The sequence below is a fragment of the Patiria miniata genome, unplaced genomic scaffold, assembly GCF_015706575.1.
Source record: "Patiria miniata isolate m_02_andy unplaced genomic scaffold, ASM1570657v1 HiC_scaffold_6, whole genome shotgun sequence".
Taxonomy (NCBI): Eukaryota; Metazoa; Echinodermata; class Asteroidea; order Valvatida; family Asterinidae; genus Patiria; species Patiria miniata.
Window position 1 is genome coordinate 10,517,522 of NW_024037073.1, and position 19,599 is coordinate 10,537,120.

At 41.3% G+C, this 19,599-nt stretch overlaps 1 protein-coding gene across 1 annotated transcript; it reads right to left on the bottom strand.

The window, feature by feature from the left end:
* Positions 1–1,090: 1,090 nt before the first annotated feature.
* Positions 1,091–12,906, bottom strand: LOC119742843 (deleted in malignant brain tumors 1 protein-like). The gene is given in 8 exon segments (XM_038219044.1): positions 1,091–1,296; positions 1,647–1,754; positions 2,089–2,685; positions 2,955–3,269; positions 5,019–5,333; positions 8,859–9,161; positions 9,636–9,950; positions 12,843–12,906. Coding segments are annotated over 8 exon segments (2,223 nt in total).
* Between the last annotated feature and the right edge of the window lie 6,693 nt (positions 12,907–19,599).

The following is a 19,599-nucleotide window of genomic DNA, read 5'->3' on the forward strand; positions in this document are numbered from 1 at the left end:
GTCGATGACGTCACCATGACGTCAATCTTCGGGACACATCTTTGCTATAGGGGCTATGCTTATGCTAACTTAGAATGATGTATGACAAAGATTAATGCCAAAAGTGGCGTGTAGAATAAACGTGTACAAAGTCTATGGGGTTTTGGGAAAAAAAGAAGAAGAAGAAGAAGAAGAAGAAAGAAAAAAAATCAGAACAAAAAGAAAGGCTTTTCCGCAACAATGCGGAAAAGCCAAAAAAAAAAAGGAAAAAAAAAAACTTTAACGAAAACAATAGCTGTTCCCAATTGAAATTGGGAACAGCTAACAAGAGCTGTTTCGGTGTGTACACCGAAACAGCTAAAAAAAAGGAAAAAAAAAAACTTTAACGAAAACAATAGCTGTTCCCAATTGAAATTGGGAACAGCTAATAATAATAATAAAACAAATGAAAGGTACAACAATTATTACCAGTTGAAAATTAGCTGAATATTGACTCAAATAATTTTCAAAGAACGCGTGTTTAAATTGTGTTGTTTATTTTTGAATGATCGAAATTGCGTCGGAAACATAAACATTTTAACTGTGGTAATTGCCCTTCCGCAATGTAGTTATATGAGCTCTCTATGCTTAGTCCTGTCGTAGAGCTTGAGAAAGAAATGAAAAATCTCACTCAGGTGCGATAATGTTTTTTTTGTACACAGTTGTGCACATCAAATCACGAGTAACTGCAAACTATATAATTTCGTCACAATGACCCGATTCAGAAGACAATCAAAAACTGATTGCATACCAAAAGAAAATTAGTCATTCAAAACAGCACATATGTGGAATATTAGAATTACAGGTTTGGTTCTGGGGATTGAAGCTGTCTAAAAAATTATTCACTTCTTAGTATTTTAAAAATGTTTATTTTTACTTTACAAGTGCCGATTCTGAGGTGCTGGAGTAACCACATAGCTAAAACTACATCAAACGTTGCCCAACTCCACTGCTCATGACAATTAGTCAAACCTTTTGCACAGTAAGATAGGTAAAAGCATGTGCCGTGCTTTTTGCAATCCAGGTTTATTTTATCTCTTTAAAGCTTTCCAACTACTTCAGAGAAATACACTTATTTGAAATCTTTACCTTGATTGCATACGGCAACCGGGGAAGACCACGTGAAGTCTGATCGACAATGTCTTGTAGTGGACCCGCTGAGGTGATATCCGTCAGGGCAGGCATATTCGACTGAGTCACCAGGAAGGTACACAGTCCGATTGCCGGACACCACGATGGGGACATCGGATGAGTTGAAGATCAGCTCGCAGTTGGCAACTGACCATAAAAAATTCACAATAATACTCTCAGGAATTTATCTTTTTGTTACTTTGTCACAAAGAAACAAACAACAAACAAACAAGCAAACAAGCAGTAAGATCATAATTATAAAGTACATTTGTAATTTTTAAAACGAACTGAGCCATTTTGCAAGCTAAATTGTTTTATGCAAACTAAACTGATATTTGTTCCTTTTTGAATACGCACGACTGCGATGGTTGCTTTGGAACGTAGTCGAACGTCACCACATTCAGAGAAACAGTTGCAACTGACTAACCTTAAATAGTTCGGTGAGTACATGTAATTGTAAAAACCTATTAACAAGAGTACTGAAATGACTGTTTTACCATTTTCACACGTCATCCCGTCGTACCCTGCAGGGCATAGGCAAGTGTACTCGCCGGGTGCACTAGTGCACGTACCCCCGTTCACACAAGGTCCAGCGACACACGAGTCTATTTTACGGGAAAATGATAATGTCAAACACTTGTGGGTGGGTGGGGCAAGGTAAAAAAAAACATTACAAAAGGTAGATCTTTTGACTTGCCAGTATTCCGATGCACGTTTCTTTTAACTTCTTCCCCAATAACAGACACACTATTGACTATATTATATATTGTTATGGATGCATACATGAAATGAAATAAAGACTGCTATTGTCAATTTTTGACAAAAAGTATTGATGCTCCTGTATGGCCATAAGATTTGTTCTTATTTCAAAAACTTAGTCTGACTTGAATGAGGGCAAGTTTCTGTGAAATAAAGACTGCAAGGATTTGTAAAGAAGACCTGTAATGCATTCAGCTGGCTGTCCAGACCATGTTAAGTTAGACTGACAGAACCGTGAAGCAGACCCGCTGATGTGATATCCGTCGGGGCAGGCATACTCAATTGCGTCACCAGGAAGGTATACAGACTGATAACTAGATACCACCATGAGGACATCGGATGCGCTGACAGTGAGCATACAGCCATCGGCTTTATAAACAGGGATAAAACAGAATACAATTGTAATTCGGTTAACAATTTAAAATGCGAGGACACTTCTCTATACCGTCGCTCTCCGGTTTATATTTAGCTTACCACATCGGACCCCAGCATCCTCGCCATGCCCGCAAGAGTGACTCCCAAGTCCTGGGTGCTCGCAATCTAACACTGTTTGCTCGCTACCGACGCAGTTAAGAGAAGACAGAAGTATCTCCTGCCCGTCACCCTGACCGAAGGCTGCTCTTCCCAATGCTTCCGTTGCTCTCTCGTAGCCTAATTGCCGGCAAACGACATTTGCATCGGTTAGATCCCAGCCATCATCGCAGACCGTTCCCCAGGCACCATTCCCATACACCTCCAGACGGCCTTCGTTGGGACTAGAACCACCTACCAAACGAACTGTGAATAAAATGTACGGTACTTATTTTACTGCCAGTTTACGTATTAAACCATTAACCAACGGTGTTTTCTGGTTTCTGGTCGGCGTGGGAATCGAATAACCTGTGCGTAGGCAAAATCAAAAATTAATTTGTTCGATATGGAACATATCAAAATATTGTCAAAACTGCTGAATTGACTAAAAATACAGGCAGCCTTTTGACAATGTCGTTGCAATTGACAGCTTCGATAAGTGTCGTGGTACAACATCATGTCATACAATGTATTACCTCGAGGTTGACAAATGACACCTGCGTCTTCGCTGTGACCACAGTCATTGACTCCAATTCCATTATGCGAACAAGAGGGCAACTGAAGTTCAAATCCAGAACACATGACATCGTCAAGAAGAATGGGTCCGCTTCCACTTCCATAAGACCCTCCTGGTGTAGCCTCGGCGGCACCGGGGAAGCCCAGCTGCCTGCAAGCCACCTTGGCGTCCTCTAGTCCCCAGGAGTCATCACAGACTGTGCCCCATTCACCATTCAGAAAAATCTCCAGTCGGCCCTCTGCAACGCTATGATTGCCAACAAGACGGAGAATGCCTGAAGAAATATAATGTGAAGAGACACGTTCGTGGTCATATCATCAGACACACATTCTGCTTCGGATCTCACGCCCTCGTCTCCCCTCTAGTTCTCTGATTATCCTGAATTGTATTTCATTCCAAAGGGGATATGTGAATAAACTGTGACAACCAGAATCTAGCAAAAGACTACAAGTATTTGTATTCGTGAACATGAGAACAATCTGTTAAGGCAGTTCCAAAATCCATTAACTTCCTTCAACCCCAACATACAGGGTGGATAAAAAAAACAAAACAAAAACACAAACAAACAAACAAACAAAAAAACAAACACCCCAACAAACAAACAAACAAACAAACAAACCGAGATATCATTGCTAATTATAACAGAAGTAGGGCATATGTGAATCAAAGGGAGATATCCTATGTTAGGGTTGAATCTCCTCTTTAAAATGACACCCTGATCATGTCCTTAAATTCACTGTTGACTGAGCAGTGACCAATTTTATGAAAGGGTCTATTCAGAGAATTGCGCCACTTTTCATTGTAAAATCTCTCTTTTTCCCATCCTGCCTTGATTGGCAACCACAGCCTTTCATTCGGTGACAATGACACCACAAAAACCACAATTGAAAAGTGACGCAATTCTCTAAATATACCCTCAGATAAAATTGCTCACCGCTTAGTCAACCGTGAATGTAAGGGCATGATCAGGGTGTCATTTTAACTAGGAGATTCAACCCTACCAGAGGCCTTTGATTCACATGTGCCCTACTTCTGTTCCAATTAGCAATAATATCTCTGCTTTGTTTATATTTGATCAACCCTGTACATATACAAATGATAAGAATTAGACTCGCAGTTGTAGGCGGCCTTTAATTGGCCCAAAAGAGACTCAAAAACAACTCAAACATATTTCAAAAATACCAATCATAAGCGCCACACATTCGTCTTACTATTGTGTGTATTTATTGCGCGAAATAAGACAATGCTATGCAGGAGATGTGTCCCTGAAAAATAAATCAAGCCAAGAAATTAACAAACTTTGGTAGCAAAAGGAGTATCAAATTGTTGCAGACATCATTCCCCAAAGATCTATGTAAATGACGTTATCATACGACGATCATAATTCAAAATGATAACCCCTCAATGAGTGTGAACTGTCTGCTTTTGCGGTGTATATATTCGATTTTAAGCACGCATGCACGGAAGCATGCAAAGAGACAAGAAGCACAAATGCTCCATTATGCTTGTTAAAAAAATTATATCTTCAGGGGCACTTCTCAAACTCTATACATGTATTTTGTGTTCGCCGTTTGAATCCTGAACATACTTCCACATGCACTCGAAGAAAGGGGCAGAATAAATACATAAATAAACTATAGGTGTGTACTTTCTTTGTTACCTGACTACCTGTGGAATTATTTCAGTGACGAAAAACATCACGGGCTTGAAAGTAACTGCACGCCTATTTCGATGAGTTGCGTCGCAGTGGCGAGACATATAATATAACTTTAACATGCTGTGATGAAACATTCGAACAAAACGAGTTACAAATAGGCTATATACTCCCGCCGACTGATGATAAAACTCAAAAATCTTTTCCATGATTTATCATAATAATTCAGTCCACCTCTTTACACATGTTGGTTGTATTATGAAGGTTTCCAGCCTTCAAACAGCAACAACTCGAACACAGTCTGAGATGTATGACCATTTTCCAAATGTGCCCACAGCCTTGAATATATACTAGCGAATAAGTACGTACCCATGTTACAAACGACCCCTGCATCTTCGCTGTGACCACAATTGTGGTCACCAATCTCATTTTGCTGACAACTCAGCAGGTTATTCTCGAGACCGGTGCACTCAACATTGTCGAGGAGAATTGAGCCGCTTCCAATTCCAAATGATGACCCTCCTTGAGTAGCATCGGTAGCGTCAGGGAAGCCCAGCTGCCTGCAAGCTACCCGGGCGTCATCTAGGTCCCAGAAGTCATCACACACCGTGCCCCATTCACCGTTCAGGTGAACTTCAAGTCTGCCTTCGTTACTGGTGCTACCGCTAACCAGACGTAGATCGACTAACGAGTAAATTGAAAAAAAATTATATTATGTCATACGTACATCAGTATGGCGCGTGGCTATTTTAGGAGATTTGAAGTCGTATGTAACGTATTAGGAAGTCCCAATGTAAAATTCAAAGACATGCTCTTCACCAAGAATGTCAAGCTTGTTACCTAAACGAGCTTTTCCCGCTACTATACCTATAACTGCTACGATTCCACCATGCATGGAGGCGACTTTTGTTTTCTCCCAAACGCCATCCACATATGGTTGTACACTATGGCGTTTACTGTCAAAGTAAAAACTGATAGCTAGCTTCTTGCAGTTAATTCATAGACTGAGGTTGGTGCGGGATGACTTATAGGTATCTGCATTCGATTGAATGGGTACGATTTAACACGGATATACGAGTTAACCTTTTCCCTACATTCGCTGTTTAAATTTCACGGGCAGGTACGGTAGCGGCGTATAATGCTGTTGCACCGACAATAAACGTCGGCGGATAAACTGTCTCGAACTGTCGAATTCGAAATACATTGGATATGCTATCATTATTTTTTAACAAGTGTTAATTCAATGTGGCGGCACATTTCACTTGTTTAGAAAAGAAACTGGATAAATGGTTTGAAAGTTGGAATAAAATACCTGGACTATGGACATTTTTTTTGTTTTTGTTTAGTCAACATAGTTACGTAAGTGGTGTATACACTTTACTGGCTAATATGTTTGTCGCGGGTCAAAGTTAACGGGCCTTGATTAGATGTCTTGTATATGCACATCGATAATTCCTTGCAAATTTGGCCGAAAAGGTAAAGACAAACATAAGGAGTTTGCCACGGTAGCGTCAAGGCTTTCTTCGCCTCGACTTTTCGTACGGCTGTTAACGGATTTGTGTCGGGGCGTTTGTGCAAACAAAGCAAAAAAAAGGGGTCGTTGAGGGTAAATTACGGTAGTACAACTAAAAGTGTGCGCGCCGCGTGTGGCAACCGCAAAAAAAAGGTTTCGTCTGTGCATAGTGTGGATCCGGTTCGTGCCAGTTTCAACTTAAGCCCCTGTCACACTTTCGCGTATCTTAATTCCTTACGAGTTCCTTATCAAAAATTTTCAATACGCAGCCATACGCTCAAAACGTCGAATTTTTATTAATACTTTGACTTATGTGCGACGCACATCTAGCGTACAAGTACCGAATTCAGCGCATCCATTGCGTATGAGATGCGTATGAGTTGCGTATGCAGTGCACAACATTATTTTTCGGGCTGCGAATAGGTCAGTATGCAGTGCGCATGCCTAGCGTATTCCGGACGCACCCGACTTATGCATGCATACGCACTTTTGAGCGTATTCCCGCCGCATTTCCACCGCTCGCCGTTCAAAGTGCGTTGCATCTGCGCTGCAAGTACGCTATGTATACGTCCAATACAGGCGGCTCATATGCTGACGGGATGCGTCACGAACACATAGCGTACTCGTAACGCACTCGACCGATGCGGGACCGATGCGCTGCGTATTTATAACTTATGACCTGCGTAACAGCGTACGCAGCGTAGTTTTGTGCATGCCCAAAACTATCCTGCGTACTTGGCCGTACCATTCGTATATCTGCGTACATAAAACATATACACAACGATAGAGATGCATATGAGGTGCGTATTGTGCGTATGACTGCGTATGAAAAAAAGTCAATGCGCAACTCATAAGGAATTAGGATACGCAGAAGTGTGACAGGGCCCTTAGCGATGCTAGTATCTTACCACCTTTTAATGTGGAAACTAGTTTCTTAGTTACATGTATTTTTAAACAAATATCGACGAGCAAACAGCGCGTGTGTGCGCGCCGTGTCATGCTGCATCGAAATCCCCCCCCCCCCCCAAAAAAAAACACCTCACGAATGTTTAGAGAATAACTTTACCAATATTTACCGGGTTGTGGAGAAACTAGTCCAAAAGCGGAAAAATAAGGATTACTTAATATCTGTATTTAATTATATATTATTTACACATTTCGTTTCAAATGAAAATTCGTTGACACTGTCTCGTATATGTACTCTTAGTAAAAGGGGCAGACCTAATACAAGTTTCGTCTTTTTGTCTGACCTCCTCATACTATTATTTCAAGTTCTGTTCGAGTTGTTTCGCTTTCATTTTACTTCCTTGAATTGTAAGTGCAAAAATATAGGCATAAGCCCTTTTGTACATTGCTGAAGCTGTGGCTTGCATGGTTGATGCATACCGAGTACAAGCTGTACGAGCTCTACACTGCTGATGCTGTTATACACTTCTGAACTTTTTGCGCACAGTGGATTCTGTTCCGCATTGCTGACGCTGTCGTGCATTGCTTATGCAAGCAGTATTTAAGGATCATCCCTAATAAGAAAGTATTCTGTAGGATAGTACTATGAGTGCAAGTACGCCAAACAATACTGCTTTTTGACCGGATTCTGACCATTCATAGTGCGTCTTCTATCGCGTTATGGGTAATCCGATAGTGTACGACAAAGACATGGTATAATAACCAATCAACAGCTTTGATCGAATTTATTTCTGCTCTAAATGAGGTGACAACTTCTTAAGGCGGCTTCAATTAGCTGGCGCGCGAGGTTGCATGAAATTTGCACGCACGGATGTAGGCCTATCTGACGTTTGAAGTGTGGCTCTACACACGTTAAAGTATTGTTAACAAAGAACCCCGATAATAAAACAACCACCCCGATGAAGTCGAATACATTTTAATTATTGATTGTTGCTGGATCGTGTTGCTTGTTCCGGCAGGTCTTTTGTCAAGGTGTCCTTGACAGGTTTATTGTTTAATTAACAGAGAATTAACAATCATTCATAAATACCTAAGATGCTTTACCCACTCCTATCGGTCGATAACCCGTCACATGGCCATTTTATAATGAGTTGTTCACGACACGGACACACCATAATATAGCTAGAGGGAAGTAACTTTGTTGAACAAAATCGTTTGAAATTTATAATTTTCGACTTTTGGACCGATTTTTTTTTTTTTTTTTTTTTTTTTTTTTTACCGGAAAGCTATTTATGAATGGGAGTTAGTGTGTGCTTGTCCGGTATTTAATACTATGCTTAAGACGGGTTGGAGTCTGGATGCTGATAATAACCCTCGCATTTAAGCCTTGGTTTGAAAAGATCGTTTCCACCCCGATAGGTGCAAGACTGAAACCTACCAAACGTTTGTTAGGCAAAGCGGGCGATTCTCGCCAGTCGCCACACTATTTAATCTTGAAAGCCAGGAGCAGTCGAATCTGGGCCATCAGTTTTTAGTGCAAAAAGTGGACTTTTGTGGGACAAATTGGCTCATGTCGATAACTTGGGCTATATACATGTTAATCCTCGGGTGCATATACTATCAAAGTGTTAAAATATAAATACATTTTACTATAAAAAAATGCGAAGTTGTGTATGAACGCAATATTTTAAACTCTGCTGACAGACATTGATACAATCCTTAGAAGTAAAATGGATCTGAAATAATGTCCCAAACCATCTCCTTGGTTCATGTAATGCTAAAGCACTTACCACAACGAACTCCGGCGTCCTCACTATGACCACAGTTTTCAATCCCCAATCCCCTGTGTTGGCAATCGAACACCGTCTCTTCGTGACCAGTACAGGCGACATCATCTAGCAGAATGTCAAGCCCATCTCCCCCACCAAATGTAGCCGATCCGGGAGCCTCCCTTGCCCCTACGTAACCCAGCTCCCGGCAGATAACTGTTGCGTCGTCCAGGTCCCAGTAGTCATCACAGACCGTCCCCCAGGCACCATTCCAGATCACTTCCACGCGACCTTCCATAGAATTGGTACCACCTACCAAACGAACTGCATCAAAACCGAAATACTTCAATAGAAGTACAGGATAAACACATCTAGGTTGAAAAGAAGTGAAGCAGTGACAACATGTTGCACATTGGTCTCTACCTCTTCGTAGAGGGGAACCTGCTTAAAAAAAATCGCTTTCCCCCAAAAATAAACAATGGCTACAATTTCTGTAGATTTTCGACTACCAGAAATTGCTCGTTTCCCCGTTTCTGAAAATGCGCTTCTTTGGTTTAATAATTTGGTACATTTTAATCTGATTGAAAAGTTGTGCTATGTGGGGAAACTGACAAATTTAATTACGGTGTGACACATTTGTTACGAAAGTCGTAATATCGCACAATAAACAATGTCTGTCTATCCACATCTATACGTTTGTAAAGTAGCATAGTTTTCTCCATTATATCTTAATTAAACTCTGATACATCCTTCGTCAATGTGCTCATGACATAACATTTCAAGTAACCAATACATTACCTCGAGGATTGCAAATGACTCCTGCATCTTCACTGTGCCCACAGTTATGACTTCCGATTCCTCTATGCTGACAGGAATCCAGGTCACTTTCATACCCAGCACAAGCGACATCGTCCAGATGTATTTGCCCCGTTCCATGAGCAAAATAGCCTCCTTGGGTAGCCTCGGAAGCGCCAGGAAAGCCGAGCTGCCTGCAGGCGACCTGGGCGTCTTCTAGTTCCCACACGTCATCACACACTGTACCCCATTCACCATTGAGGAAGATCTCAAGACGTCCCTGACTTCTTGTTTTGCCTCCCACTAGACGAAGTTGAGCTAGGACAGAAAGCGTGACAGTATGTAAGGGAAAATGATATATGTAGTTTTAATAAGCAGAGGGTTAACGCACTCACAAAATGCTTGACGTTCTGTCATTGGTTCTGCCATGAGCAACAATGACCAAAAACGTCACGTAACACTTTAATTTGAATGAAATGAAACTACATGCACACAGACATTTTCACGATGGAGGGCGAACTCTTTGAAAATATATTTGTCCCGTTTGGAAGACGGTATCTTCATCCAATTGATTGTTTATCCAAAGTGTTTATTTCCCTTTTAATAATTCAAGTATGTGATAAAAATCGTTGTGAAAGCTCATAACTTTTTGTTGAAATTGAAAAAATAGGCCTGGCTACGGGAACTTTTGAAAGTTGTAACACTGGCGTTTGCAATATCTGTCAATCTTGTCAAGCCTCACGAGTAAAATTTTGAGTACTAGCCTCCTTCACGAGTTATTAATAAATATGACCCTTTTTGCCGGCTTCCATTGGTCGATACCGAGACCCGCGCCAAGTCACGCCGAGTGACGCTAATGATTATGCCAATAAGTATGCGCTTCGTCAATGTGTTGCCGGGCCAAAATCGGTCACGTAATCACCCATGCATGGGGGTTGGTCACAAAATAAATCCTCGTCGAAATTTTCCTTAGAGATATTTTAAGGTGTAACAATAGCGTTTGAAACAACAAATTAAGCTGAAATTCAGAATATACTAAGATGATATAAGTGTTCAACTACTCTTGACATAAGAAAATGAGTAAATTCCTAGAAATTGAGATAAATACATAGATTTGGGAAATATTTCGAACGATTTCTTCCAGACTAGTTGAAAGTCAGCTTTACCAGTAACCAGTATTAAGGTTTCGGCATCGATGACGGCGACTTTTTCACTGACATAAAGTTTAGAATTTCTGCTGCCGTTATAATTTAAAGAGGTTGTGGAATGCTCGAAGACATTTCCGTCATTTTTCGGGTATATGTAGCCTAAGGTGTGATGAAATAAAAACGACTATTGTTTCTGTCATGAAATGAGTACAAAAGGTACTTTTGAGAGCTGTTTTTCAGGTCCAGTTTCGACCCGAACGTGCAACTGTGTAAAAGTCGTCGTTGCGGGCAGCAAACAAAACACAGTAAATCGTGACGTAATAAACAGGACTCGTGTATGCTACTGTGCATCGGGAGTCCTGTTTAACGCGCGCGCATACCAGAAACCGGAGACTTTTTTTTTGGGGGGGGGGGCCTAAGCCTTTGCTGACAATCCACCTAAGAATAGTGGTAACTTGATGTAGTGGCGTATACGCGGTATACGGAGGGGGCACATTACTGGACCAAGCCCAGTCTAATGTGGCTTTCGAGAACCCGGGGATCCCCAACCTCGTCCCAAGTGCTTACTTTATTTCCAACCGCGTTTCCAATAGTAAACCCTGGATAGGAAACTTTCTTTCTGTATCCTGATTGGATACCGCAATTGGCTAGTAATGGATTTTTTTATCGCGTACTTGGTGCTATTATTCACAACGTGCAGTACGTGTTTTCGCGATCATTCGTCCACGCCTGCTCGAAAATACTAATTTCCTTTTCAATTTGCTCATATGATTATGAAATATGACACTGCATGTTGTCTCGATAAAGTCGTAACAGTTTGATTTCAAAAATCGTGTTTTCGTAACTCACGCCGTGCTCGCGCTGCTACGAATTGACTCTGTTTTTACCCCAGACACCGCATACAAAAACAAACGCTAATGTGTAACGCATATCCAGGCAGCAGACTGTTCCTCATTTGCATACGTGTTCAAAAATCTTGCACATGCAAATGATCCAATACCAGGGTGAGAGAGCAGGTAGTGGTGGGCGCGTACTGCTCGACACCCTGGGGACGAGGTTGGGGAATCCTGAGTTCGTATTCATGAGCCCCCTACTAAGATAATGGCTATTTAATCAGTTGACGACCATAAATGTGGTCGCACATACTAATGAAACAGGTGGGAAAGCAGTGGTTTGTCCTTGATAAGCAGTCAGGCTATCCTACAGGAATCAGCAAAGCGGTTCTTGAGCTGCTATAAGTATTCCTCTAAGTGGGCAGTGATGGCTGCAGCATCTCGTTTGCCTTTCGGAATTTTCTCTGTCAGAGTCTAGTTAAGAGCCTTTAAAAGTTTCCATCGGATCTTTTTCAAAAGTAAATGCCTTTTGTGGCTGATAAAAAGGTATGATTCAACAGAGCATGCCGAAAAGCTTGGGAGCCAGAACGCATCCCTGTTTTTCCCTGATGCGGATGTAAAATGGCTCCGATGTAGAACTATGATCGTCCCCTTCAAGTCTACGTGTAAAGATTTTACGATGCTGAGCAATGTTAAAGGAAACCGATCTTGTCCAAGATTTGGGAAAAGGCCATCTCTGTTAACGTGGTCAAATGTCTTGGGATATATAAATGCAACTTAAAGTGGCTTTCTCTGCTCTCTACACTTTTCCTGTAACAGTGAGGATACCATGTCGATGGTAGACCTCTTGGCGCTGATCCCAGACGACAATTCTGGGTAGACTCTTTCAGCAAGAGCCTGATGGAGCCTCTATGATCTGAAGGGCGAAAAAATTCCCCACAATGCTGGGAGGAATATGCCGCCATTAACAGCAGAACGGGCAGACCGCAGCACTTGTAGAGCTAAACCGGCCATTGAAGTGCAGAAGAACTCGAGAAAGAAATAAACTGAATGAAAAGTGAGTGACCTAACAGGACCATGTCTTTCCCAAGAAAACATGGTCAATGGAGTCACAAGTAAGTCCTTTCTAACGTTCAGTTTGCCGCAGTACATAATATCGATTGCATAAAAAGCCGATTCATTTGCTAAATTCTCACGAATGAAAGTATATTTACTTAGGTCGTACTCACATGCATCAGCGAGCATGAACAATACCTCCGTCATCACAATGACACCAAGGAATTGAAGCAACATCGTTTTGTTACACGGGTGTTTTATGGTTAACATCTGGTACCAAACTGACAAACCAAAATGACAACACATTTAATTAGAAATGAACTGTCCGTGCTCTGTTTTAACAAATTCCATTTAAATTGAACGTGATTAAACAAATTCATTTAAAATAAAACGTATATTTTTTTAAGCGAGAACCAATTAACATGCTCCGTATGGACCTTATGAGTTTGTTTCTGCATTCAATAGGGGATGTTGAAAAATAGAGGACAATAGGGTCCCCAATTCCCGAGAGGTCCTCTATTGGGATTCGTGTACAAAACATATGAGACGTCATCCTAAAAACAAAAGAATACAAACAAAAGAGGGACAAAAGGGGGTCCCCGATTGGAGACGAGTACGTTCATCGGATACATTTGTTTATTTTGTTTATTAGAACGAACGAAAAAAATACAGCGTATACTCCATGTTTTAGAAAAATTTAATAAAATATGGAGCTCGTCCCCATTGGAGCACGGTCATTTTTAGGGGAGGGGGGGGGGGGTAAAATTCCTTGAAAAGGGCACTTGCACATCCGTGGTGAAATGTAGACAGGTTTTTTCTCCGGACACTTAGCCTCCGTAATATCGAAAGGGGGGGGGGGGGGCTGGTATTGTCTGTCGATGGGGACGCTGTTCAAAACCGACGATTATGCACACAAACGGCACGTTGGCTTGTGCTTTTCACGCGATTCATGTGCGAAATTCAGCAAAAGGCAGCCAAAACGGCAGGTGCCACAGAAAAGGGCATCACTTCTTATTAATAAAGGGCACTTGATCAGAAAAAAAGGGCACTTCTTAATAAAAAAAAGGCACTATTTACAAATAAATGGGGGGGGGGGGAGCCCGTTAAAAAAAGGGCATTTGAATGGCAAAAGGCAGTCTTTACAAAATATTCGGGGACCCCTCCCCCCCTGGCTACGCCTATGTTGGACAAGTTATTTCAGAAATGCTACACAATTTAGCTATCCATCACTTATCATTATCGCTATTCTAATGTCAAAACTAGTGTTGATTATTTTTTACATACAGAACACAATTGACAGTACAAATACTATTTCAGTCTTGACTTAACTTAAATCTCAGTTGAATTTAACTCCTGTTTGTAATACCAAGTGCTTACTCAGTTTTATAGCTTCAAAACATTCCAGCTGTAAAAATTAGATGTTTCCCCCTGATCAAGAAAAGAACATAATCGTTTATTACCTGCTTCATCGGTTATTCAAAATTTCAAAGGGGAACCATATTAATCCAGGTCACTTTGTTTTTCTCACACTGCATTTACTAACGATATCAGGGAAATACTGTAACCGTCCGATTCCGCCAAAACGGATGTCTATTAAGATCAGATCTGCTATAGTAGACTTGTTTTACCGGTCCTTAGTTTATCACTTTTTATATGTGGATGGCAACCAATCTAGTCTGTGGGGAATGAATTATTGTCGTGCTCATATAATTAGTTCATAATTAGTTTAGTGAGTAATCCATAACTAAACGTATGCCGATTTTTTCTTCTTTTGATGCTTCACTGGAAAGTGAACGTTTTGCTACAAAAACAAAAATCAATCATTGTTTACGAAAACAAGGTAATGCTTCTCCGAAACATATTTCGGAGATAGACCTAAAACAAAAACCCTTTCCTAGTCTGACCATTAAGAATTTATATTTATGAGCAGGACAGTGAGGTCACACTATTCCTGAAATATTCCTAAAAAAATGTATAGAGAAAATGAACCATTGTCATTCCACCTCTTAGAATGAAACATAATGACCAACAACTTAGATTTGTGAACATTATTATTACGTATTAATTTGTGGACACTTCGTTACGTTTCCCTGATAGAGTGAACAGACATTAATCTTGCCAATTTGTCTTTAACCAGCCGTATTTCATGCACAAATGAACCGCGAAATTCTTACCTGTTGGTGTTTGCAGTCAGTCAAATCTTTTTACTGCGCAGCTTTGTTCAATGATTTGGTTATGGGGTGCTCGTGACTCGGAAATATACCCCTTCTGATAGAATGTACTGAGAGTTTTGCCAGTAAAAACGTAAAACAATTTTTAAACTGAAGCTTCCTTGTCCTTATCTTGTCAACATTGTCACTGCGCATGGGGAAAAATATTGATAGTTTGTGCAGATGGTCCTGGAGAAAAAGAAAACGAAACATGCCTTTCCGGCACTGCAATGTAAAAAGAATAAACAATTTTTTTAAAGGAAATTCCTGGTGTTTATTTTGTTTCTGTTTAAAGTATAGTGGGGATTTCCTTGTACGTGTACTTGTAATGCATGAATTCTACATGCACTTCTACACGAGTTAAATTATACATGAATTCGACACTCTTTTCTCTGTAATATTGTTCTTTTCAGTGAGACTTACAAATGGAACAGTCAATGATAATTTGTGAACCTACTAAAAAGAAAAATTGAATATCATATTGATTTGCATTTGCTTATTTGCTGAAGTTACATTAATTGACAAGAAATGATAAATCACTCAAACTGAAAGGGACACGTATAGCTCTCAACGGGTATCACTAGAGGGGTGTGCGTGATGTGACAGCAGAACGAATGAAATTGAATAATTTGAGCGGGATTTAAATATGCCATCTCCAAAACGGACGTTGATTGGGAATCATATTGCAATGAATTATAAACGATATCAACAGCTATCAACAGACCAATTACAGCGTCATTGGCGCAGCCAGGGTGTTTTTTTTGGGGGGGGGGGTTGGGGAATTTTTTTAAAATATTTTTTTGAAGTAGGTACGCCACTGACAGCGGCGGCAGAAAAGTTTTTAAAGGGCGGTCATTGTCGTTAGGGGCGCCATTTTTGTTTGCTTTCCTTCGGTGAAGGCTACATCCTGGCCCCTCCCGCCGATTCCACTGTCTTTGCCATGGCAACTGCAGTGTATGTTGGCCTTCTCGGTAATCAAAAGCGATAATTAAATTTGGATCCTATTATTTCCAGAGTCAGTAGGATAATGACCAGAAACTGATTTTGTTGGTGTGTTAATGTCTACCCAAATACATGTATAGGGCCTAGATATACTTTTTGGGGATCTGCCAAGAAGGGGGGGGGGGAGCATACCCACCCGGTACCCCCGCCCGCCCACCTGTTGAAAAAGTGTGGGTGTTTGTGTGTGTGTGTGTGTGGGGGGGGGGGGGGGGTCGGAGGCAATGGCCCTTCTGCCTGCCCCCTGCCTGCACCCGCCCCCTGCCTGCACCCTCCCCCTCCCCCGGCAAATGACAAGGGCCTGGGGTGTGCATGTGCTGCCACGTATCTACCATAGTGGTAAACATTCATGCGTTTCAGTTTTTTGATCGAAACAAGGAAACACTTAGAGGAAATGACATGTTGTAAAAACAATTCATCTCCGGCACGCTAAGTTGTTTTTTTGTGTGGTATGACAACAATAGATAAAGTCAGAGACTGTTTCAGGTCATTATAACATCATGTATAATAAAATAATAGGATTCCCCTTTATAGTCAGGAAAACTATGATAACTGTAGGCAGTAGAGTGTTTCCTTCTATTTGACGGGGTGGTTCACTTGTAAAGTAATAATAATACACGTGGGCGTCGCCAGGATTTTTTCCCACCGAAATCTCTGTACTTTATCGGAATATTCTCGATTTATTATTTTTCGAGGGTGGGCAGAGACATTTTCCCCCTCCCCATTAAATTAGCAGCAACGATACTTCGCGCTTTTGTTAACTTTTGGTTTTTTTTATTTTGTATTTATTTATTTTTGTATTTGGATTTTTTCTAGAGGGGGCAATACACATTCCCCCCCCCCTCCCCCGAAATCCCTGTAATTTAACAGCATATTCTCGATTTATCTCTTTCTAGGGTGGGCAGGAAATTTGCCTCCCCCCCCCCCCCCATTAAATTAACAGCAATTTGACTTCGCGCCTTTTTTTAATATTTTTGTTTTTGGCTTTTTCAGTTTTCAGATAAAAACCCTTGTGGCACAGGAGAGAAGCAACGCACACCTTTAATCATGGTCCTTGCCGGAAACGAACCAGGGCTACAGTGGTGAGAGGCGATCGCTTTACGCACTATCACCCATGCCACCAAAAGGACAAATCTGCGCTTATTTTGTCCGATAAGGGGACATAATGGCCCCCTATTGGCCACGTGTTCTATTGTTTTATATATAGTGGTTTATTGACTTATGACTGTGATTAACGCCCCACTCCCGCAAGCTGATTACCACTGAGCCCAATTCACCCACACCTACACAGGCACCCCCACACAAACACACCCCGGCTGGATACTTATACTAATGAACAGCCTTTTTACAGAGATCAAGAATCTCGATCATGACCTGCAGTCATTTGGACATACTTCCTACAAATTCGCTCGATAGTAACAGGACAAGACATCAAATCTAGCAAAGAAAGCCTAGAAAAAAACACACTAGTAGATACCAACAAAACATGTGCAACACAACGGTCCGATGGCTTGGTAATGGTTGTGTCCGCCCGAATTGAATCAATTTGCTAAAAACGACACCAACAGTTACACAGCCGAGTGGATTGGAAACAGCCCTTCAAGAACACACCCAGTATCCGAAATTTGGCAAAACTTGACAGTAGCTGGTCGTAATCGGCTAAACATGGTAACTCATTCCAGTACTTTAGTTTTGTTTCGTGAAAATTATTTTGAATAATGCTTTAAAACCAGCACAACCCCCCCCCCCCCGCCCGAAGAAAAAAATCAGATAAAAAAAACAAACGCTAGAGTTTGGAAACCAACTGAAAGAAACCCCCCAACAGATAGATCCAGTGTAAAAATTGCTCACAGCGCCCTCTTTGTGAACCAATTAATCGTGAGCGCAAGCTTACTGCGCGCAGTATATAGGGCTAGACGTCGTTATGGTTTGATAAGCGATAACCCGCCCCAGCGATAGCCCGCCGACGCAAGAGGATGCTACCACGACCAACCAATATCATCCACGAACCCATCCGAACAACGTCTAGGCCAACTCGTAAACTACTGCGCATGCGCGACTTCTGCAGGCAATTTCGGCCCATTTTCACAAAAGAGGTGACCAGTGAAGTTGCACAGACGTCTTGTTGCATCTTTTAGATTACTCGAAGAAATGTGAAAGTTTGCTTCGGAACTAATATGAATTTGTATGATTGCACGCTGCATATATTAGGCCAAGCACGTGCGGACACATTTGAAAACCAGTACGAATTGGCCTAGATTGTTGTTCCGACGGGTCCGTGGGTGATATTGGTTTGTCGTGATAGCGCCCTCTCGCGTTGGCGGGTTATCGCTGCAGCGCGTTATCGCGTATCAAACAATAACAACCTCTAGCTCCTAGATAGACTGACTATATGCTGACAATAGCATTCATCCCAGTGTATGATGTGTCAATCAAAAGGTTTTCAACTCCCCACCTCCTCACTTTATTCACCAAGCTAACACTGTTGGCATTTCAGAATATAGAAATGAATGTGTTATTCAGTAGTATAGTTACTATGTCTAATATCACTGTTGTTAATTGTGTTGTGTTAACGGTATTTCTCCAGAACTGGGAAGTCTCCAGAACTGGGCAGCTCGCCTAATCTACAGGACTAACCGAAGACAGGATTCCACCCCTTTGCTGCAATCACTACACTGGTTACCCATCTCCAAACGAATTCGTTACAAGTTATTACTTTTGGTATACAAATCATTTCACAACCAGTCACCAGAATATATGAAGTCCTGCATTTTGCCTCATGTTCCCCCCAGACCAAACGTCCGTTCTAGTTCTAATCCTTTTCGTCTGACTTTCCCTCGTACCCACAACAAAGCTGGTGACAGAACCTTCACAGTCACTGCAGCGAAGGAGTGGAATAGTCTGCCCTTTTCCATTCAAAATGCCAAATCTCTCGAGCAATTCAAGAAGCTGATCAAGACCAATTTATTCCACCAATAATCAATTCATTGTCTATGCTAGCTGATTTTATTATTTAACTTAATTTATTTATTTAATTGAATTGTTCATTATTTGTAAGCGCTGTGATTTAGTTTACTAATAAGAGCGTTCTTAAATGCCGATTATTATTATTTCTCTTATATGCATGTTTCAATTATTTGTGCATTACTTGAGCCTCCAGCTATATTCCTAGCTTGTGTCACTCTCTGCTGTTTTAACACTTTGTTGAAAAAATTCATTCCCATTCTTTCTTAGTTCTTATAACCTAACTTTCTAAAAAAGGTCTATGTGCAAGGCGCGGTTCTACGGGGGGGGGGGGGCTTTAGCCCCCCCCCCCCAATTTTTTTTCGTCTAGCCCCTCAAAAATAAATTCCGTAAAAACAAATTGCATTAGCAAAAAGAAGGATTGTGATGTACATGCGAACGGTCTCCCCCTAAAGAAATAGTCGTGACAAGGGTGCATTTGTAGTTAATATAGTGTGAATGATTTTCGGATTTATTGGCGCTCCCCATTGAAAAAAATGGCATGAGCCCCCCCCCCCCCCCCCCCACCACCACCTATTGATTTTCGGAGGCCCAAGTGTCTGGAGAAAATAACCAGTGTACATTAAACAATTCTGGATCCGCCCTGCTAGCCCCCCCCCAAAAAAAAAAATAAAAAAATAAAAAAATAAAAAAAAATATTGGTTCTAGAACCGCGCCTGCTATGTGCACGATATCGCCGGTGGTGGGGTGCAGCGCT